At 39.0% G+C, this 24,088-nt stretch overlaps 1 protein-coding gene across 1 annotated transcript in view; it reads right to left on the bottom strand.

The window, feature by feature from the left end:
- Nucleotides 1-24,088, bottom strand: part of KCNH8 (potassium voltage-gated channel subfamily H member 8) — a 273,152-nt gene that overhangs the window by 14,462 nt on the left and 234,602 nt on the right. The window contains exons 12-15 of the mRNA XM_037144062.2: nt 10,134-10,172; nt 5,587-5,945; nt 3,125-3,231; nt 592-668 (exon numbers count right to left, since the gene is read on the bottom strand). Coding sequence (XP_036999957.2) covers nt 592-668; nt 3,125-3,231; nt 5,587-5,945; nt 10,134-10,172 — 582 coding nt within the window. The remainder of the gene's footprint in view (nt 1-591; nt 669-3,124; nt 3,232-5,586; nt 5,946-10,133; nt 10,173-24,088) is intronic.

The raw sequence follows: 24,088 nt of genomic DNA, 5'->3' as shown, positions 1-24,088 counted from the left end.
GTGAATTTTATGTTATGCAAAATGTGCCTCAATAAGGTTGTTTTAAAAATCACCCCATTTTACATAAACAGAAGGTGAGATTCACAGAGGCGCATTGCTCAGAGTCGCACAGCAGATGTGCGTCAGAGAAAGGAACAGAATGTCAGGCTGTTTGACTGTTCTCTTACTTTTGGTTCACCTGTGGACTAATGATCTTGCTTTAACCCATTAAAAATTAAAGTACGTGAAAAAAAGTGAAAAAGCATTTCTTAAACCAATATCAGTACATTCAATAAGCTATTTATAGTAATGATCACTTATCATGTACTTTATGCTCAGTGATTTACTTAGATTATCTTTATGTCACAGTGGACCACGAGATAGTCATAATTGCTATCCCCTGCTACATACGGGTAAACGAAGCTTAAGAGAAAGTAAGTGACTTATCAAAAGTCACATAACTCATACGAGGCTTAGTGGGAGTTCATCCAGGGTGATCAGACATCAGAGCACATACTTGTACTTTCTATATTATACTGTTTCTGCTGGTAACTAGGATTGAAGCCTTCCCTTACCACTCCAGCATGACCAAAGAAAGAGACAGCTCCATACCTCACTGTTGAGTTTCTTTATCTGCTGCTTGGTCTCCTCGGCTTTGATGAAGAGAACAGCAGCTCCAATCTCTGGGTCTGAAAAGTGACACACACACAGCATGAGCCCTTTAGGAATAAACCCCATATTCAAGCATTGGGGCAATAGGAATAGGGAAGGAAACCCAAGCCACTGCCTTTAAAGTTTCCTAATGTCAGTGAACTGTGGTTTCTATCTCTCTGGGATTTACAAGCATCTCATTCTCCTCTGGAAGGCACATGACCCACTCTTTGGAACCAGGCACACATCACGATGGTGGTGACTGTGACCACAGTGACTGAGTGTGAACACGGTGAATCTCCCCTTCCTCTGAACACAATCACCACCATGTTCCAAGATGTCACATTTTTGACAATTTTCTAAGTATATATTATAGCTAATGCCCAAGTCATACATAAAGGATGCTCTTTTCTTTTTTTTTCTCCTGACTATTGATTTCTGTGCTCATGTGAGCATTTTCCTCCCGCATCTATTTCAGGTGCTAATCTCCCACTGCAGGTTTGCCATCTTCTCCTTGTGTGGCTCTAAAAGGTAATTTCTCCCATATTCTGGTTCTCTCACCTCCACTTTTCCTCCATCTTAATCTTCCAAATGCATTTATTTCTGTCAGGGACAAAAATACAGATGAATCATGGCTAGCTGCAGTAGAAAGGGTACGTTTGCACCATGGTATGATCATTCTAAATATCCTAATTCTGGTCAATTCTGGGTAGAAAACTTGTTTGTGGGAAAAAAACTCATTCAAAACCATCAGAAGTGGGGAGTAGTAAGAATGCATTTTGCAGAGATATTTTGCAAAGCTAATCCATTGATAATGAATGAATGATTAGAGGTCATATACAACTAGGTAGGTCTCCTTTTGAGGAGATAGCAATGAATAAATAAAATATAATTGACCTTCATGAAGCTTAAAGTTTAGCAGGGAAAGAAATGCTTGAAAAGTAATTATGCAATAGGTTTGAATTTCATATTAAGGGAAATAAAGAGTCCTTAAGGGTTTTAAGTATAGGAGCAGAATAATAAGAGTAAATTTATATTTTAAAAAATGTTCACTTTATGGAGAAACGTGCAAGATCAGAGAGGAGAGTCTGGTAGGAATACAGGCAAGAGATGGATGTGGCAAGGAAAAGGGGAGGCAGTAAGGATAGAAAGTCTTACGACCAAGAGATATTTAGGAGATAGAATCAAAAAAATGGGTTGCATGAATGAATGACTATACAGATAGATGTTGGGGAAAGGTGAAACAAGAAGCTAAGAGGGAGGTGGGACTGAAATAGGTGGATAGATATGGTGAGGTTCTATGCATCATCTCTAGGCCCAGGTGAGCAAAACAAGCAAACAAACAAACAAACAACCTTCTATCTGGGACATACCACCAGTTTTCATAGCAAATAATCACACCAATTTTATTGTACCTATGATTTCTGTGACCCTTACCCTAATCAGAGTCATATCAGCACTTGTAAGTCAAAAGATGAATTAATCAAGATTGTTGACTGACATTTGCACTCCTTTTCTCCGTGTTTCCCTCCATCAGCAACCCCTACAAGGACCTTCCCATCTCCCCAGAGGATGGTGAGTACTGGGAAAAATGACTGCTGATTGAGATGGGATATTGGTATTCTACCATTAAAGACACACCCTCAGAGTTGTACATTCAAAAGTCTTTCTTAGGCTTGGCTGAGGGATTTGCTGCTTAACAGAAGATCCTGATGCAGGGATCTCAGAGCTGGGTGGGAAGGAGGGGAGAGCCTTGGCAGAGATTGCTGGCTTTGTATCTGGTAGTTTGCTGCTAATTGTTATGGCTCGTTTATGCCTATTTAATACTTCGTTATTATCCTCTATTTAGTAAATACAGAGATGTCTTCTTTATAATTTATCTGTCATTTCTGGCCTTTTTCATATTGGCAGACTCCTTTTTATGGCCAATGAACTCAAGAATGAAAGGGAGAGAGAGGAGTCAGAGCTAGCTTTGGGGCTACTCTTACATTGACTCACCATCACTAGAGCGTAGTGCTTTGTATAGTTTTCTGTAATTTCTAACATTTTTGCATACTTCTAAGTTGTTTATCCTTTGAGAAAATGAGAGTACATAACCTCTTGCCCAGTAAATTAGTTAAATGTAGCCAATGTTCCTACTGTACACAACTCACACAGCGTTTCCTCAGGTAGTGTTTTTGTGGATTAGTCTGCATTTATTATAGGAGAACATGATCACCCTCTGGTGAAGAGCAGAAATTTGAGTCTTCTAACACACTAGTCACCTGAGCTGGCAAATGGCAGGCCATCTAGCCTGGACAGAGAGGCAATTAATTGCCAATGATATCTTTCTGACTTGGAGATATAACATAGACTCAAGTCAAATTATTCCATGGCATTGATAAATTCTATCACATGGAGACTATTCTGAGAATGTGAAGGCAAAATACTGCCTATGCCAAACATTAGAAGTTAAAAAGAAACATCACCGCTTGGGGAGGCTAAATATCTTTACCTCCGAGGGGAGGAGAAATTCGGGATTCTGGCCTGGTTCGTTCAGAGCCAAAGTCAAAAGTCTGGCTTTCTTCACTGCTGTTTCCATCTTCAATTCCATCAACAATCCTGTTTAAAATAAAGAGGATTGATTAATCATGAATTTATGTTCATGGGTTCCAAAACTTTCACAAAACTTCAAAGTACTGCATTTCTAAATTCTAGATACTCTAGAGCTATATCTAGAATTCAGCTTGGTAGCCATTAGCCTTATAAAACTATTGAGCACCTGAAGCACAGCAAGTACAAATTGAGATGTGCTGTAAGTATAAAATACTCACTGGATTTTGAAGATTTTAGTAAAAAATGTAAATATATGTGGGGCATATCAAATTAAATATATTATTAAAATTAATTCCCAGTCACGGCACAGGCCTGGGGTGTGGGCCAGTTCCCAGCAGGGGACACATGAGAGGGAATCATACATTGATGTTTCTCTCCCTCTCTCCTTCCCTTACCCTCTAAAGATAAATGAATAAAATCTTAAAAAAATAAAATAAATAATACTAAAAATTAAATATATTATTAAAATTAAAAATTTTTACTTTTAAAAACATAGCTACTAGCAGATTTAAAATTATGTGTGTTGCTCACACTTTTAGCTCACGTTCTATTCTCTTGGACAGCAATGCTGTAGAATGTAGATTCAAAACCTTAAGCTACAGAAGTCCTCTAAATTTACATCATATCATGACTCTATCTAGAGTTAAAATGTTTTAATCTAATGATGACAGCATCGCAAAAATGACTTTGATGACATGTTCACTCTGGACTTGGACAAAACTCTACAGCGAGAGTTGGAAAAATTATATTTAATTTACTGTTAGGACTTAGGCTACTATTCTTTCCTTGATAATAACATCTAACACACTTATTATTAAAAATATTCAAGTGTATTGTGGAAAATTTAAACATAAAGGCAACAAAAATCAGAAAAAACATCACCTGTAATACACCACATCTGTTAGCATTTCGAACTATGTCCGTAGACTCTTTTTTATATATAAAAGAAAATATGTCCTTTTTCCAGTGTAGAATGAATTGTACTTTAACATTTACTTTCTAGCTCCAATATATTTCTTGCTATTTATAATTTATTATTTTTCATTTTGTTAAAAATTTAGAAAAAAAAGAGTTAAGCAATATTTTTACATTATCACCTTCAATTAGATTCCTGAACATGTAATGTACATCTGCTTTGCTAAGCCTGTTTTGCTTTTTTAAAAATATTTTCTTTAAATGGATAAAATGTTTTCTTCAAATCAATAATCAACCATATTGTATATATGAAAGTTCACTTATAAGTGTAAAAACAGAATTTGAATCCAGATTGTGGAACTTAATCTCAGATTTTAGACAAAATAATCTTCAAGTTTTACTTCTTACATCTTTGTTATAGAGATAATATGAACTACTTTATAGGAGTCCTGAGAAGATTAAAAGCAATAGTGAATGTGAACTTGCCTAGCATAGTACATGGAACATAGAAATGTTCAATATATTTTTCTCATTTCTATTTATTATTCCATGGTATGTGATTTTTGCTATTGATTTTAGGCACTGCAGACTACTTTCATGTACTGCGTCAAAATTCTTTACCCTCTCAATCACCTTGAGGTGATCCTAAAGTGAATATTTTTAAATTTTTTATTTATTTTTAAAATATTTTATTTATTTTATTATTTATTTTTCGAGAGGGGGAGGGAAGGAGAGAGGGAGACATCAATGTGTAGTTGTCTCTCATCCGCCCTCTACTGGGGACCTGGCCCACAATCCAGGCATGTGCCCCACACTGGGAATTGAACCAGGGACCTTTTTCTTCCCAGGCAGGAGGAGCTCAATCCACTAAGCCACACCAGCCAGGGCTGGATATCTTTTTAAAAAATTAAAAATAGAGCCATGCTTGTTATGTACTGAAAAGGCCAGAAATAAAATTAATCTTCAGTCATCCATAATGATGAAGGAAATAGGATGGAAACTAAAAATCAACACTTCATTTTCTTCATAATTTTAACTCATTGGTTCATAAAACATTTAGTAAGGTTGGGCACTGAGGGGGTAACGTCTATGGACTTTGCTTCATCTCTTTTATTTCATTTCAATGTAAGCATTATAAAATTACAATGTAAACATATATGGCTATAACAACAGGTTGAGCTGAATGGGTGGAGGCTGCTGAGAAGAAACTGTGAACATTCGATGAATCCTTTTGAGAATATAATTTAACCTATTTATTCTCATACCACATATACATCAACCTAGAGGCAAAAATTACACACAAAATTCAGGAAAGCTGAAGAATCCAGGCTAGGATCTTGTGTAGTAGAAAGGCCCAGAAGGCTGAATGATTTACTAGCTAGGCACCGGCGGAATAAAAGGCAGCCGTGTTCACCTGGGAAAGAATTAGACGATGTGAATTCTTACCTTGGGCTGAGGTCTGGGGGTGCAGCGCTGTTCAAAGTTGAAAGCTGTAATTTCAAGTTCTTCTCTTTCCTCTTACCATGGTTAGGAGGGTCAGTTTCCTGTTTGCTTTTGGGGGAATTTGAACTGGAGACTCTGATAGGTGAGTGAAATGGTACTGTCCCCGAGGCCAGCTGCTTCAAGCTTAAACCTAGATAGCTTTTATTGCTTCCAACCTTCTTGCTTCTCGAAGAAGACGATCCTCTTGTGTAGATGGGAGAGAGGGAGGCTGTCTCCTCTTCTTCCCCCTCCTCCTCCTCTTCCTCATCTTCCACAATGGACGGGAGTCTCTTGTTGATGCTGCCATTTCCCTTAGGCTCTGACTAAATCAGTGGACAATTACGGATTAGTAAGGATTGCGAAGACCTCTTCAGGGAAATATCATTCCTGCTGGAGGACCTATCTGAGCAGGGTCCAATCTCTTAGAGACTTACTTCTCATCAAAAGTAAAGACTTACAAGATGTTGCTATTAGTTATTCAGGTGTTAAAAGCCTCCCCACTTCTGATCTTCCCTAGGTTTATGCTCAGTGCTTTCCCAGTATTAGTCCGTCAATCCTTCTCCTGATCTTTTACTCTTTCTTGGTGGGAAGCTGTGTGAAAGGTTTATTTTACTGGGTTTGTATCTAGGTTTTAATCAGCCTGCCACTTGCAACAGTGTGTAATGGCATGGTCTTAAGAATAAAGACATTTTCAATTTTACCAGCCGGTCTTGGGCCTTGTTATTTTAAATTTACAGGGTCTTCAGTAGAACTTTATGTGGAGTAGCAAAATGATAATACCCTAAAGAATAAAAATCTTTCCTATTTTGGATTGTATCAATGGAATAAGATCAGCAGTGTCCTTAGCTACTGTTTCCTGCTTTCCTCTTGTTCATGAGTCAGCTGGTGGAAAATGGAGCAAACCATTCAATCTGCTCCCTTTGTAGAGCCTTGGGAAGGGAAGGAGAAAGTCTTACCAAGCCCCATCCTAGGACTACTGGGCTCTTGGCTGAGGTCATTCAACCTTATAGGCTAAGAAGAAGCAAGAGAGGGAATGGGAAAGGACAACTAAGGTGACGATGGAGGGGCGGGGCAGAGAGAGCAGCAAAGGCTGAGCCAGTGGTCCTGGACAGAGTCGCTCTAAGAGTATCTGTTTTTTACTCTGCCTCACATGGCTTCTCTGCTCCAAAGGCTCAATTTTTCTGTGCCTCAGTTTCTTTTGAAGATACAATCACATATACCTGCCCATCAAAAATTTTTAATAAAAATGAGATAAACTGAAAAGACCTTCAAGTACTATTTAAATCTCATGAAATCACATTGTTATTACTTCGCCTTAATAAACAGTTGGTTATTGGTTTATATAAGTTTTACTATCTTAAAATGAAAGATATAACAAAAAATGAATTTGAGCCTTAAAAGCAATAACCCATTCAGTTTAGGTCACAATTGTTACGTGAAATGATCAACTTACTCATTTTTTTTGTATTTTGTTCTTACTGACTCAAAATTTCTTGAGGATATGGCATTTTTAGACTCATTTTTTCCAACTCAATACACTTATTTTAATTAATGGTAAAGTCATAAGTTGTCTATTGGAATAGTCATGGTATGGCTTTTATTTCTTTTTTGTTTTTCATAGCATTAAAAATGTGCTTTTAACAAAATCCACATGAATTACAGGAGAACATTTGCATACTAGTATTATAGAATAGAAAAATTAGCTCGCCCAGCTATAGACACAACAGGGCGAACTTATCCAAGAAACGAAAAACAATGTGCATGTTCTCTAACTGGACATCTGTTTCCATTTGCATTGGCAATTGAATTATTCCTTTGTTTCAAGGAGGCTCCATTGGCTGTACTAGACTTGCCTGACCAATAACCAACAGTGTTTGTTCTACAAGTTTGTTTAAACTGTATGCTTCCATTTTGTCATGGAGACTTGGCGCTTTGAAAAAGTTGCTTAGATACTGTCTCCTGTGATCAAGGCAGCTGACATTACTTAGTACCAAGAATGAATGATCCCACCTACCATCATTACACACAGGGCCCATGTTTATTACATCATTAAACACGAAGTCCCATGTGCAATCTCTCTTGAGGAGTACCACTCTCTTCAGAAACACCATCTCTCTAGAAATACCAACTTCCTTTGGGTAGCTGCCATAAAGTGTACACTGCGTATACACCGCCATGAAGTTCAACCACAGAGCTCTTCCTTCTCTTCTGACCCACCTCCTTGTGTTTTCCTGATGAATGCTTCCCTGAGGGCAGGGAGGTTTTTTTATCTTCAGAGTCAAAAGAATCTCTAATTTAGTTCATGACATTTTGCTGGGATAGTCAATTCAGACTCAAAAATGAATAAATTCAATCGAACCTATCAAGACTAAAGGGAAAGCAGAATAAAGTCCAGGGCATGAATGTAGAGACTTTTGCACCATCCTAAAAGTCCTGTGACTTGTTAGCCATAACCTTGGTCAAGTGATATAATTATGTAAAGCCTTTGTTTTCTAACCTGTAAGTTGGAAATGGTGTGAGAAAAAATTAGATATTAAGTAATGGAAGTTAAACACGTAGCAATACACACTGCAGGTACTGAAATGCTTGCCCTTGTGCTGATGATGGTAATCATGAAGAACATAGAAACAGCATTTACATTAGGGCAGGTGCTTCAGAGAATACTGGTGGCCTCTTTTTGCATCGTTTCCCCCTCACTCTTAGTTAACAGAACTCTTAGCAATGCACCGTGCCCAAAGATCACCCTTTTCAGTTTCTCTTGCTATTTGGTTTGGCCCTGAGGCCAAGTTCTGGGATGATAGCATCTAAGTGAACAGGTTATAAAGAATTTTAGGAGACTTCTAGGAAGAGGGGAGCCTCATTCCTACTCTTTCAGTTTGGTTTCTAGTTTGATATATTGATGAAAAGAATGGATCACCAGTGGCCATGTTAGAAAATGAGAAAATCTTTAAATAATGAAGCCATGCATTAATGATAATGAAACAGAAAGACAAAAGCTTGGGATGCTATTGACACACTGGGACAGCACCCACCCCTGGCTTTGTCCACGACAAGAAATAAATATCTATTGTCTTGAAACCCCTATTATGCTGGTGGTCTTGATATAGCAAACGAATTTCAGCCTGAACAGTATAGAACTTCTTTTTTAAAGTTGAGGATGTTGTATTCTTGGGAGGGATATTAGGCTTTAGAGAGCTATGATGGGGCGAGAAATTGGAATTGGAAAATCCAAAAGAAGGCTAAATTTCTCTTCATGAAAAAAGAATATAAGAAAGGTCTTGTGGGGGGGTGGAGAAAGGGTACAGTAGTGAGGAAAGGCTACGGGTTGAGAAGCTTTGAAACATAATGACTATTTTGCTAGTTCCCGAGGAGGGATTTTGAATGGACAAAAGAAAAAAGACAACTTGTGCCTGAGAGAAACTTGGTGGAAATCATCCAGATGTTTTAAGAACTCTTAAGGAGTTTCTCAGTAGCATTAAAAGTAAACTCTGTTTGCTCCCCCTCCTCCATGCTCTTCAGTAAATTGTCAATGTCTTTGTGATGTGTTAGGTAATTTGATACGTTTGCGTGCCTGTGTGTGCATGTCTCTGTGTGTCTTTCTGTGCGTGCATGTGTGTGAAAGCTGGGTTCTGCTTCAAGGAGAGGACAGACAAAAGGTGCTCTTTATAGGGTTGTCGTCACAGGGTTATTATTGCTTGTAAAATTTTTAATTTTTTTCAATTACAGTTTATATTCAATATTATTTTGTACTAGTTTCAGGTGTACAGCAGAGTGGTTAGACAGTCACATAGTTTACAAAGTGTCCCTCCTGATAGTGAGAGTAGCCACCTGGCGCCATACGTAGTTATTGCAATGTTACTGACTAAATGCCCTATGCCGTACTTTACAGCCCGTGACTGTTTTGTAGCTGCCAATATGTACTGCTCAATCCCTTCACCTTTTGTACTCAGTTCCTCTTCCTTCTGGAAATCGTCAGTCTGTTCTCTACATCTGTGAGGCTGTTTCAGTTTGATAATGAAAATCCAGATAATACATCTGATAAATCACTTTATTGGGAAAGGCTTTTTTTTGAAATTAGGGGATTCTTAAAAGTTGGGACTGTTTTAAGAGATCGAGTGAAACTACTTCTAAAATATCTCTGAACCATAATTTTTACATCATGGATAATCAGTCATGTTATAACATCAATTGGATGTTTATATGAAAATATTCGGCTACTAATTTTAAACACAATGAAAGTACCACTAAGATCATTACCTTAGGACTTTGCTACTCTTGTCAGGTTTTGGTGACAACATACTTTTCAAAAATAACAATAAAAACCTTAAATAGAGATATGAACTCTAATACTTCTATTTGAAACTCAAGAACGTCAGTCAGTACATCTCACGTTGAGAAGTGTGTTAGAGATCTTCAAACATAAATGCATAAAACCCTCAAGAGGATACAGATTTATTAAAAATTTTATCGATTTTACATGTACATATTTTTCTCTCTGGCAAAAACCATACCTGCGAGACTGTAGATTTGTTTGACAATCTTGATATCACCTGAAATAAATAAACAAACAAAGAGCAGTTGTAACAACCATCTAAACCTTAGCAGATGGTTCAGGACTGGGTAAAAGGCAGGAGGCGGGGGAAAGAGCTGGAAGTTTGGAGAGCGTGGTGGGGGGCCCGATCCACCTGTGTCGGCCAGAGAAGAGGAAATACCTCCTGAAAGATGCTGGAAACGCCTCCCAGTCCCACCCTCTAGGAGCTCTATTGACCAGAGTGTGTTACGATAAGCAGGAGCAGCAGCAAATTGAATGTGGAATACAGGACACCACACCTGGGGAATAATGACCAAAACAGTAGGCTTGTTGGCTGCAATTTCCACCTTTTTCAACCCTCGCCTGAGGACATTTTTTCATTGCTTTCAGAGAGAGAGGAAGGGAGAGAAAGGTCAACGTGAGAGAGAAACATCAATTGGTTGCCTCCCATATACATCATATGTGCCCCAGACTGGGGGGTTGAACCAGAAACTTAGGTATGCGCTCCCTGACTGGGATTTGAACCCGCAGCTATTAGGTTATGGGATGATGCTCCAATTCACTGAGCCACACTTACTAGAGCTACAATTTCCATCTTGATACTTCAAATATTTATTTATTTATTTATTTATTTATTTATTTATTTATTTATTTTTAGAGGGGAAGGAGAGAGGGAGAGAAACATCAATGTATGGTTGCCTCTAGTGCGTCCCCTGCTGGGAACTGGCCTGCAGGGAACTGGCTTGCAATCCAGGCATGTGCCCTGACTGGGAATTGAACTGTGATCCTCTGGTTTGCAGACCTATGCTCAATCCACTGAGCTACACCAGCCAGGGCTCCATCTTGATACTTCATTCACTCTCCTCTGTTCACCATCTCCTTTATTCTACTTTATTGCCCTTTTGCTAAATTCTTGCATTTTCCATAATTTTTCCCCCTCTGGCTCTGTGAAAACAGAAACCCATGAAAACTTTTCTTATTTACCCTTATTTTTGTTGTTTAATCACCTCCCCTTCTTACTTGAATACAGTTGGGAGTCATGTCCTCTTTCTGTCCCATTTGTTTTACTCACTATGATGATACTTGAGAACCAGGATTAGGTTAACTGGGAATCCAAATCCCTTGTTTAATTGAATTTAAGATCCCATTGAATCCACTACATTCCTATATACTAACAATGAAGTTTCAGGGAAAAATTAAATAAAACAATTGCTTTTGCAATTGCAACACAAAGAATAAACTACCTAGGAATACACTTAACAAAGGATGTGAAGGAATTATATACTGAAAACTATAAAACATCATTAAGAAATTGAAACAGACATGATGAAATAGAAGATTATGTATCATAGAAATGCATAATTGAAACCTATGTAATCTTATTAACCAGTGATACTCCAGTACATTTAATAAAAAGGAAGGACATCCCGTTGATTGTAAAAAGGAAAAAAACTGCTGCCAATCATAGTGACATGCCATCAGCTGTAAGACAGAACTTGATTTTAGAGACAGTAAGAGGTGAATTCCGGGGTTATTTTTCTGTATCAGTACTTCTCAAACTCGTATGTGCACACAAATCCCAGGGAATCTCATTAAAATGTGGTTCTGGTTCAGGAGGGTCTGGGACGGGGCAGAGACTTTGCATTTCTATTGAGCTCCCAGGTAAGACTGATGTTGATAGTCCATGGGCCACACCTGGAGTAGCAAGATCTCCTAACCAACATCAGTTATTATCATCCTATCACCTATCCATTCATTAAGTATTCACTACGTGATAAGTACCTTGAGAAATGTTTCCCAGCCATTGTGTTTACTAATTTTCTTTGCAATCCAGTGAGTTAAGCATGCACCATATAGCTAGCATTACTATCATGGGCTCTCTGAATAAATCATTTCATTTACATAGAGTATTAGTCCCAGGTATTTAAGAGGAATACTATGATACATTCACTCTTCGGTCTGTCAGGATAGAAGAAATGAAGTGTGGACAAGAACTGAGAGGATGTCTTGGCACAAGGTTATCGTGAACAGAGGTAAGACTTTATAGCCTTGTAGGCTGAATAAGAAACACACTCTCAGCTATAGTAAGTTGGTTTGAAAGTTTCCAAAAAGGTTTTTTCTCCTTTATTTTTCCCGTCCTAACCACCTAAATTACTCTAGTGCTGTGAGAGTCCTGTGGGAGCCGAGAGGGAATACTCTTAAATTGAAAAAATCCTACTCATTGGCACAGAGAACCACAAGAGGAAATATGGTCTCTTGGTACTCACACAATATGCTATAAATAAGGAGAAACAATTCACAATCTTAAAAAAATTGTGTAAAGGAGACCTTAAATTCTATTTTGGAACTTGAATTATGAATAGAAATCAATGTTTTCTATTTTACTGAATGAAGAAGACATTTCTATAGGAGCTTTCATAGTCTCATTGACCTTGACCATTGGCCATTCATTTTTTTTCTGAACTTTTCAAATTCCTGAATATTAACTTTCCTTCTATTAGGATTCTCATGAGTTTTTAGAAACTGAGAGAGAGAGAGAGAGAGAGAGAGAGAGAAAGATCAATTTGCTGCTCTACTTTATGCATTCATTGGTTGATTCTCATATCTGCCCTCTGCCCAGACTGGGGATTGAACCTGCAACCTTGGCTTACTGGGATGATGGTCTAACCAACTGAGCTACCTGGCTAAGACTTCATGAGTTCTTCTGGGTGGGAAGTGAGCTCTTTAATTTATTCATCTCTTCCCTCTACTCATTAAATGCCTCTGAATTTTGACATATGCATTACCAATAGGGTATGTGGCCCAGCTTCTCATGGGATGCTAATTCCCCACCTCGACTAGTGAGGCATTATCAATAAACTTTCCTTACTCTCAAGTTCATTTCAAAAGACTGAGCCACCCAAAATGTGACAACTATGAAGCAGGAAGGAAGCAGATGTGAATGAGACCCACACATAGACCTACGAAGCCTAAACTCAGCGGTCCACTGGTCCAAGGAAGGGAGAAAATCTATTTCCATTGTTTACTTGCTCCAGAGGTCAGAATTTAAGTCTTGGAGAGAGTCTGCAAATGTCCTCTCAGCTGTGGAATCTCCTAAGACACTAAAGGGCTCTAGTAGGCACACTGTCTACAGCTGATAGCTCAGGTGGGAAATGAGATGGTAATTACAAGGCTCTTCCTTCTGGCTGATTTATGGTATCCTCTGCTTTGTTAATAATGCTACATTGATTAAATCACCAGGCAGACTGAAGGAGAACGTGTGTCCTCGTTGAGAATAAGGGGATTAGCACATATTTATCTTGTTCACGAAATGGCAACATAACCAGTACTGTTGGCTGTTTGGAATAAAGAGAATATGAATGAAGGATACTTGTAATAAACCCATAACTCACATAGTTAAAATGTCCACTCTAATACAACATACACAATTGGCATCTAATACAGGCAAGTTGCAAACCAAGAGCTGTCATTTTTATTTCTGATCTGCTTCTTTATCTTGTAGACTGAAGCAGAAATGCCAGTAAGTAGTGAGTGACTCTAATGGCAGGTGGCAGATGGGATGAATGACTGGAAATCTCCGGAGAACAGCTAGGCTTTGAATAGGGAGCATTCATTTTCCACTAAACAAGTTTGCGAGTTCACCACTATCTAATCTAAAGAAGACCTTTTGGAGGCTGGTCTGAAACCCTCAGTGGGTAATACAGTTTCTATTGTTTCCTCTGTTGCTTATATAACTTAGAAACAGAAATGAGATTTTAATGAAAAAACGAATGATTTTGACATTTCCCAATTTCACGCTGAGCCTTGAGGTCAGGACAAACTATTAAAACTTAGAGCAGAATTCCCTTCCCTTAGGTAAATCCTATCACTTCTCATGCAGAAAGCACAATCCAGTAATTGAGTCCTGAGTTTAATGTTTACCAACAGTTACAGCTGTAAAATCAGCTACTGACCTAGTGTAGGAATCACCATAAAAACTCTTCCTCTGTGTCTACGGGTATCATAGTAAAAGTTCTGTGCGGTTAAGAGCTGGGATTTTCCTGGTCCTATCACTAATGAGCCATGTAACCCTGGGTAGCGTGTTAGTTGGGATAGGATAGATAATACTGAGGTAACGACTAATGTGCTCAATTTCCTTGGCTTAATAATGGCCAGAACCAGTGTCATGGTTACTGTCAATCAAAATGCTGTGAGTTTCCTTTCTTCCTCTTAATAATGACAATAAGATCTAGAGTTATTTTGAGGATTAAATTAGATATATATGTGCAAACTGAACAAATCTTGGTCTCAGTTGACCGCATCTGGCATTGTGTCACATTAAGAGAAATGCCATATAGCAATCAAATATAATTTTAAAAATATTTTTTTTATCTTTTTGTGTATATCTTCCTGGAACCTTAAAGGCAAAACATTTAATAACTCACAGTAAGACTGTTTAAAAATTGCCCCTCCTGTGTGGCCATACCACTTTGAGTGCACCCAGTCTCGTCTAAAAATTGCCCTCCTTTTTTATTCTATCATCAGGAACAAAGGTGCCCCTCTCTCAGTTCTCTCATTGAAACTCTTTGCATCGCTTCTCTGTTCTCAATTTTTTTCTTGTTTCCCAGGGATAGTCTCGATGTTCCTGTTAGAGGTGACCACTAGGTGGGGCTGTGCCCTCCAGGCGTCTCCTTTCTCAGGCAGAGAAAGCACTTGCCTGCTGAGCACCGTGTCCTATCACCTCAACTTCATTATCCAAATGTAAGTCTCACATAGAATTTACAGTGAGCAAAGTCCTCACATTGTTGCATTTGTTAAGTACTCAGTCCAGTGTCTGGCATAAAGAGCAATTCAGGTTAATAAGTAATGATTGCATTATCATTGATACATTGATTATGAAGAAAAGTTTTCTTTGAATTGGGTTAGTAGGGAACAGACATTATTAGCTAGGTCATGACTAACTAAACATTCATAAAAGTGGGTTTGTATAACTTGAAACTAAAATGTATGTATGACCCCTTAACAGAGAGACCATAAACTTCTGAAACATGAGTTTTCCCTGAACTGCTCTTCTAGCAGAAGGGCTACAAAAGCACAATTTTCTTTGCAGAATAGTAGGTAGAATATTTCACATAAAGTCACAGTTTGATATTCTATTCTGTTCTCTCTCAACTCCTTCATCTGCTTCTCTTAAATAAGATATTTTAAAATTGCCAATGGGTGTGAATACAGTCAATATATTATTGACAATATGTACAAATGAACTTCAGCACAACTCTGAGTTTCTATTCTGAATTCAAAGGCATGAATTTCAAGACTTTGGAATGAAAATAAAACCCAAAGGAGTCACTTAATACTCATTTAAATACTTAGCAAAGGCTCTATGACTTGGAGGAAAGAGAAAGTTATTTACTTATATGTGGTTCCTATCATTCTGGGAAGAAAATACTCACAATCATGGAAAGCAAACTCATGAGAAGTCTCTTGGCAGTGACATACAGTTTTTAAGGTTTCAGGCTTAAGGAGCGATGTACCAAATCCATGTTTGGGAGTTCTGCAGGGTAATCGTGCTAAAAGAATTTGCACAGTTTAAACTCATTATGTTGAGCCTGGATCCCATGCCCCTCAATGACCTGCTTCTGATTAGAGGGACAATGGCGCCTGGGTAACCTGCAAAATCAGCTACTCTGTAATTGTAAGGAAACACAATAGCTGACGTCATAAGACTTTCAGGATACATGCTGAGTCCTTTGGTTACAAAGCAGGTCGGTGAAGAAAGATGATCAATTTGGTGTGAGAAGTCTGTGCATTGCAACTCACGGCGCCACTTTTAAAGTCAATGCGAAAGGCCTAATTTGCAGCCTAGGAAGCCCCTTGTCAAGTACAGACTGTAACAAAAAGTTGGACAGCTCTTTGTGTTGAAGACAGTGTTAGAACCTGCAGAGTGAAATGAGCTGTTTTTCTTATTTGAACCACAGTGCCTCAGTGAAGCTCACCAGGCCAGAGAAAATAAAGAGGCCTGACCCCACAATAGTGGGGTCAGAGGCAGCTTCTACACCACCAAATTAATGCATTTTTTTATTTAAAAGATCTTTGAAGGACACTGACTAGGGGAGGTGGAGGGATTGAACAAAAAGAAAAAAAGAGAGAGAAAACTCATGGTCACAGACAACAGTGTGGTGATTGCAGAGGGGAGGCTGGGAGGGAAGGTGGAGGAGAATAAATAATGATGAATGGATACTGGATTTGGGGGGTGAACACGCGATACAGTGTATAGGTGGTGTGCTGCAGAATTGTACACCTGAAACCTGTATAATGTTTCACACCAGTGTCGCCCCAATAAATTCAATAAAAAGAAAAAAAACCCCTCTAAATCTGAAAAAAGAGAAATCTGTGAAACTGTAGCATGAAGACTGTTGTTCATCACAATATTCATATTTTACCAAATATTCAATAATTTCTAGGTGAGGAAGACAGTCTCAGTGGATTTGAGGCCAAACTTTTTGTTATATGCGTTGTTATCAAAAGTGTGGAACACTGTAATGAAGGTATTAGTTAGTAATTATATATTGACAAAAACCACGTCTCTGTGAGAATTCACAATGGGATTATAGCCATTGAAATTTAGGAAGAAATGTGTCTCTGATTTGGCATGCTTGCTCCCTCAAGGGTGCTCTAGGCAGCTCCCAGAATAAAAATTGTCATAGGTAAAATATGTCTGATATATCTCATTTCCTTCTCTGGGTCTCTTTTCTAATAATGTTCTCACCTGAAGCATGCTTTTGTGTGTGGGCGGGGGGGGGAGGCTGCAGATTGTTCTCTACTTATTTATATGGGGTGTGTATTTTCCATTTGTTTTGTAACTTAAATTTTGATTTTGAGTCTGAGCTTTTATCGTAGAATAAACTTCCCTTAGCCTCTGATAACAGACGGTGAGGGATACAGGGAAGAGATCTGTGGGGAGAGGTGGAGCAATGGCTCCCTTCCTGGATTACACCGCGTGGACAAGCTTCTACAGCTGTCACACGGCCCTGGTCACAGCGCGGTTACTCCCCGGTTTGGGGAAAGTCAGCGGTCTGCACCGAGGAACCCCCTTCACCAACACGTGAGCAGCGAACAAGGTGTGTCCCTGCAGAACTGGTATGGCTTCCGAGAGTGAGTCATTCTAAATTTCCAGAACTACCTAACTCAGTTCTTCACAGATTCATACAAAGACATCGTTCTTTTAGTTACACCCATAAAATGTATACCTGTAATTCTCTTCAGAACAAACTTTTCTCTCCAAGTTATTGCTGTGATCACAAAATATGCACAAGGGACCCCATTTAAAGGGTGATATTTTCATAACCCCTTACACAAATTTGTGCAAAGCAGTTCTGACCCATCACATCTCCAATTTACTGGACTGAACTTTGCTTGGTAAGTTGTTTCTTTGGGGGGGTGTGCGGGAAACTGGCAATGCTGGATTCTTTGAAGGAATAATTCTAGCCTTAGTTGAACTGTGTAGGCGGCACACTACCTTTGTGGTAATAAAGATCCTCCCCACATAAAACCTGTGGAGTCTCACAGAGGAAGTTATGTTTCTCCCTGAACTTGCCCTCAGATCTTCAGGGGGTATAACTTCTGTGTAGCTTGGGCTCTAAATCATCGCCCTTAAGCCTCTCCTTGCTCACTCTTCTCTTTGTGTTAATTCATTCAGAATTTCTAAACAAACATTGACTTTGACTTGGCAAAGTACCATTAAAATGACTCTGTGATAAATTACTTAGAAAAATTCAAGAAGCATTTTGAGATACGAATACCCTACTACTATTCATCAATGAACTTGGGAGATTAACATTCTTACAGGCCAGATTTTCATAACATGCTGGTGTTCTCACATATCCAGTGAGCCGCATCCATTTGCCACTCCTCATCGTCTCCTAAAAATACTAAATGATGTCGTGTGCCAGTTCTGTGTTCCCCAAAGAACACATTCCCATTCAAGGCCCCCCAAAGCATAATAATGAAATAAAACACACACAGGGCAAAACACATAATTTATTTTGGTCTCACACCTTTCTCATGTTTAAAAGCCTTCTTAAACTGGAATAAGAAAGGTAATGGAAGGTCATGCTAGAAGGGCTTGCGGCTCAGGCTGGTTAGCTTCTCACCAGTTGCGTCTTAGACACACTGCTGGAGGGGACGTCCCAGCCTGTGTGCCCTTAGCTGAATCATGTGACTCGTTCTGGTTGATGGAATGGGAGCAGAGAGATCTGTGCTGTTCCCTGAGAGATGTGAAGAACCGCCCCCCCATTCCCTTTCTTCCCTGACTGGCTGCCCCTGTGCACAGTATCTAGTGGAGGATTTTGAGTTCTAGTGGAATCTTATGCTGAAGGGATGATGGAGCCATCAAAGAGCAGAAGTCTGGATCCCTGAATCGCCCCATGAAAAGCTACCATCTGTCCACCCTCTGTGTGTGGTGATGTGAGTGAGACAGAACTCCCAAGTCTTTTATTTTGCTTATTGTATTAAGTCACTGAGACTTGGGGCTCTGTGTTACCACAGTTAGCCTGACTCAACTGATACAGTTACTCAGCAGTCACCGACACCAGGGCTGAGGACCCGGGAGCCCATCTAGGGAAAGCAGCTTGTTCCAGGTCATTCAGTTTTTATGTGTAGTGAATCTGATACCTAACTCTTTCGGACAGAATCCTGTTTTTGTTTTGTTTTTTTCATATAGAATCCTCACATCTTCTACTATCAATACGGAAGGGTGACTAATAGCCTTAAAGAAAAATGTAAACTGTATACGAGTAATCTAAAATATAAACATAATTCCTTAACACTAGTCAGACTTGGGACTCTATGAATTCTGGCAAAAGGCAGTGACACAGATTGGTCACCATATGCTCTGCTTTTAAAGGCCTTAATCTTCAGGGTAGAAACTGTAAGTGGGATTACCACCTCACTAAAAGTTTAGCACCTTGCAGATGTTCATCTTAGAATTTTCCTTAATCATTTTCCTCAATGACATGGAAGCCAAATCCTTTCAATCCTAATTCCTTGGACAGGAATGTGGCTCCCTGGGTCCCTCCACCCCTACAGAGTTGTCATTATGACCACACACTGGCCTTCCACTTTATAGTTTTGAAGTAGCACTTCAGTTAAGCCCTAACCTGGCATCTTCTTTGCTTCCTGTTTTTGGCTCCTCAACTACTATTTGCTCCTGTCACAGCCACAGCTCTTTTGTGTCCCCGAATGCTGGGTGTCAGAGCTGCACAAGAAGATGCCTGGAATCCGATGAAAGCGGAGGCCCCCGCATCTGCCTGCCCGGCGCAGTCTGTGCCGCGGTGTGCGCAGGCTGTCCCTGCCTTACGTCACCCTCTCTGCTGTCTACACCCTTTCAGGGAACTTCATGGGAAGAGCACCATTAAAGGTGTTTATCCTGGGATTTCGTAATTTGTTTTTATTTTTAATTTAATTTTCACCAACTCAGCTTGCTTACAACAGCCTTAGTCATGGCACCCACTGACTCTGTACTCTAACAGTTGAGTCTGTGTCTGCGATTAGTGGGCTAACTGAAGAAATGTCCCACGTGCCTAAGGATAGCCCATCAAACATGAATAGACTTGCAGACCCCAAAGAATGAAATATTTACTGCAGTAAAATACTCTGAATTATTCCAAGTCCCAGGAAATAAAAATCTTTGAACAAAAAAAAATAAAATTCCGTTTTTTAAAATTTTAATGTAGCCACAGCTAAAGTATTTGCCAATTGATAAAGCAACATGAAGAGAACTCCAAGTTAAAAATATTGCTTCTTTCACTTATACTCTCAACCCCTCTGCATAACTGTAAGTATGTTTATGAGTGTGTATACATACAGGAAGTCCTGAGAATATACTCATTGGCAAATGTAATTTTGGCAAATGTAATATATTCATATTCTAAAGACATTTTTATTTATTTCAATTAATAAGGTCTTCAATTCCTCATAAGGATAAAGCTGAGTCTGGAAAGATACTGTTTCGTACATTTGCAATCATGGCGAAGTGGAGATTTTATGAATTTGCTCTTGAGCATGGAGCACGGCAAGGATGAAGAACAATGATGTGTATAACAGACTGCAAAGCACATACCTGAATGGGAAGGAATTCTTCCAGAGTTGGTCCGTGACCATAGGGTTTTTTAATAAATAAATGGATTTATGAGCAAATAAAAGCGCTAATACTGGGGGAAGGATAAGTTGAATGGCCAAACTATGTTAGTTCTGTTGTCCCGTTAATGAAATATCTTTCCTGAAATAGGATTTAGGCATTGTGAGTTTTTGATGAGACGTGACATTAACAGTGTTAAGGTTAAGAAGGTTAAAGTCAATGCTATTCTCAAGATTCAGATTAGCTTCTGCTATAAATCAGAATGCCTGAAGGAACCCAGTGCCCGTTAGGGGGCTCATGTGCTGGTTTGTGGCAGAGTAGACAAGTGTACTAGGCTGAAATTCAGAATACCAGAGTCTGACTCAATTTCACACTGCTTGACTCTTTCCTTAATTCTGTAGTCTCAGGCAGTGGACTACTAAGAGACAGGACACTCCAGTTCCTTCATTTATAAATAAAAAATATAACACAAATTTTCGGGGGTGATGCAAGGATTAAAATATAAATTTAATGAGGTAATATAAGCAAATTGCTTGGTTCAAAATACATACTTAATAAACATTAGGATCCTTACCTCACCAGTAAATGCGCTGTTTAGTTGAAAAGAGAAATGAAAACTCGATGAGATACATGTTGATTTTTTTATTGAATCTTATACGATACACACGCTTGGTGTGGTTAATGGAGGATGTTATGAAGTGAACGTCAATTTTGACTGTGCACAGGGAATATGTGACCTCACTTAGGTATAGAATTCACTCAAGTTACATAACTAATAATCAATGACCTGATTTTAGTTCTGTTAGTGAATACATTTTCTTTTCCTCTCCCTTTAAGCTGCTTTGTAATCAAAAGAGAAGCTGAGTTTTATTGGATGGTACATGTTCTTCTTCCCAGTTGTAGAGTTCTATTATTCTGTGAATGTTAAAACATGTATATATGTGAGTGAATGAATTAAATTCCATAGGAGCTGTTATACCATCAACATACTTTCTGCTGCCAATTTCACTAGAAAAAGGATTACAAAGATGAATGAAATATAGTTATTGTTTTTAAGGAACTTATATGTATACAACTGAGTTCTCCACTTATAACTTGGTTGAATTCTTATGATTCAATTTTTAAAAAACTTTTCCAGGGAAAAGTGCACAGGTCAAATGTATAGAGCTTGATGAATTATCAGACAGTTCTGTGGTTCATTTTATAATGTATATATCTGGCGTGTGAAGTGTATTTCCCCATGGAAGTACGTTTCCCGTGAATGTTCCATTAACCACTCTATAGTACAGCCAGTATTCAGTGCTCAAGGGATTCAGGGGCAAAGCAAAAATTTATAGCTTTGTTTTCATGGATAAACTTTACACTAAGTTCCAATGGGGTTTTGGAGTGAGGTGCTTTGGGACTGAAATTGCACTTTCTGATCTCCCTTGATTTCTTGCTGAGGGACTTTCGACCATTTTTTACCATTTTCATCCTTCACTGGTCTTACTTAATATGTGAACTTAACAACTTATCTCCAGGTGGTTGTGAGAATTAAATAAATCCATGTTTATGAAATGCTTAGCATACAGTTTGGCTCATTGGAGCTATTGTACTATCAACAGCACCAATAATGTCTTTATTTCACAGAGCCTTTGTCACAAGGACAGGGCTCTGTCACCCCAGTCTGTAGGAGAACTTGAAAGAGGGAAAGTTGTGTGCTTCTGAGGCTTAAATAACCATCAGCAGTGCAGTATGGGATGGAGGATTCTGGGTTCCCCACAAGTTAACAGAGAGTCAGGTTTCAGGACTCCTGGTAGATGTAGCCCAGGTAGTTTTTTATTCTCAAGAATGCACATTAAGTTGAGCCTTGCCTATTTGTGTGTGTGTGTGCATATGCAAATTTGACACTTCTTATTTCAGGCCGAACATCTGCTGTTCCCAGCAGGATGGAAGCAACCAGGGAAATAGGGAGAGAAAGACTTTTTTGTCTTCTTTATTTGTTTATGGGATGGCAGGTGGCCTTTTATCCTCTGACTTTCCCAACCCAGTTAACAGCCCCTTCTCCTCACAAGGAGCTTAAACCCTAACTGCTCACTGTTGAACTTGCAAAAACACAAGCTGAACTACCCAGATGTCATCAAAATGGGGCTGATCTCTCTGCAGCGCATGCATCATGCTATTTGATGGACAAAAATTTACGTAGGAGAGAATCCAGATGAAACCTGAGTCCATTCCTGGTGGTCTAATGCTCTTTGTGTGCTCTCTATTATATGTGCTTTTATTTTTAATATATATTTAAATGGGATCTGGTTTCTAAGAAAGTCTTGCTGAGATTCTTGGAATCCTTATAAAAAAATCTCTGCCTCTAATGCTCTATTTGAGTTAGTTTTCTGTGGCCCACAGTCAATGTGCTCATTCTGAATTGCTCCAAACTGGGATCCTCAGGCTGGCCTGTTTGCCAATGTCCCACTATCTGTCATCCTAAAGTAAGATTTAAAAAAAATCTTTTACTTATTAATTTGAGAGAGAGAGAAAGAGAGAGAGAGAAAGAGAGAGAGATTGCTTTGCTGTTCCACTTCTTTATGCATTCATTGGTTGATTCTTGTGCGTGCCCTGATCAGGGATTGAACTGGCAACCTTGGCATATCGGTATGATACTCTAACCAACTAGGCTACCTGGCCAGGGCCTTCAAATAAGAATTCTTAAAAGAATCTGTCTGTAATTTGAGCAGTGGTGAGAGCAACTGCTTTGTTTTGTTTCACAACTTTTAGGCACATAAAGCCTTTATCTCTCTCATGCAGGGGGATCAGGCAGGAGAAACACAACTTCCCACTTAGAAGGGAAGGTCAACGGAGAGTCCAGTGGAGTGCAATGCTCTCTGAGATCTCCTTCAATGGGGAAGGAGAAGGGAATGAGACATGATAATGGAGGGAATGACATAGTAAGTGCAGACAATCACTAAGAAGAGAAGGGGGCACCAGAGGTCAGTTTGCTGCCCGCAGAGCAAGTCAGATGTGTCAAGATGTGCAAGGTTAACAGGAGTCTTTGTTTACTCAACACCATGAGCATAAACACAATACTAGGCTCTGGGGACACTGACTGCCACACTATCTTTTCTTTAAAGAAACCATATCTGCTGCACCTTCTAAATCCATGGAAAGACACCAGTATTTTAAAACATTCAAAATACTGGATGCAAGTAAAATGTTCAGGCCATTATTACTGAACTTTTCCTATCATAAATGGCACCATTGGGAGCACCATAAAAGTGTGTGGTAGGTAAAACTGTTCACTACAAGATATTTCAGGGGAGGGCTTCCGCTCCCTAAGGGAGAGTGTTTAAAATACGAGACTGATGACCAGCGCACCTGTTGGGCCTGGGATGACAAGAACAGCTGACATGATAAAGTAACATGTGAGTCCCTCAATATGTAATTTTCTAAGAATAATGGCCTCAGAGAGATGCAGAGTTTATCTTGTCCTCTCATTACACAGCAGAGGCACGCCTACACACAGGCTACTCTTGAAGAGCTAAGTATCTGGGCTGTCAGGTATGATTTTAAAAATTATTACTATTCAGTAAATCATTTTCAGGAATGATAGTATTAAGCAGCCCAATCTTATTTTAGACTGAAATGGGAGTAAATTGAAAGCAGTTCCCCTCTTTGGAAATATTTTCTTTTTCAGTACAATCTTGAATTAAATTGTAATATAGTCACAGAGGAGACAAAAGATGTTGGCAAATCATAGACTTCGCTTGAAAGATCTATGAGAGGGGATCCAAATAACCTGGAATTTATTTGTAAAAAATTGTGTGTTTATTCTTACATGTTTA

Source organism: Artibeus jamaicensis, unplaced genomic scaffold (assembly GCF_021234435.1).
Source record: "Artibeus jamaicensis isolate MK-2021 breed Jamaican fruit bat unplaced genomic scaffold, CSHL_Jam_final contig_519, whole genome shotgun sequence".
NCBI lineage: Eukaryota > Metazoa > Chordata > Mammalia > Chiroptera > Phyllostomidae > Artibeus > Artibeus jamaicensis.
Note: the sequence above shows the minus strand (reverse complement) of the source record. Positions and strands in the feature narration are given on the sequence as shown.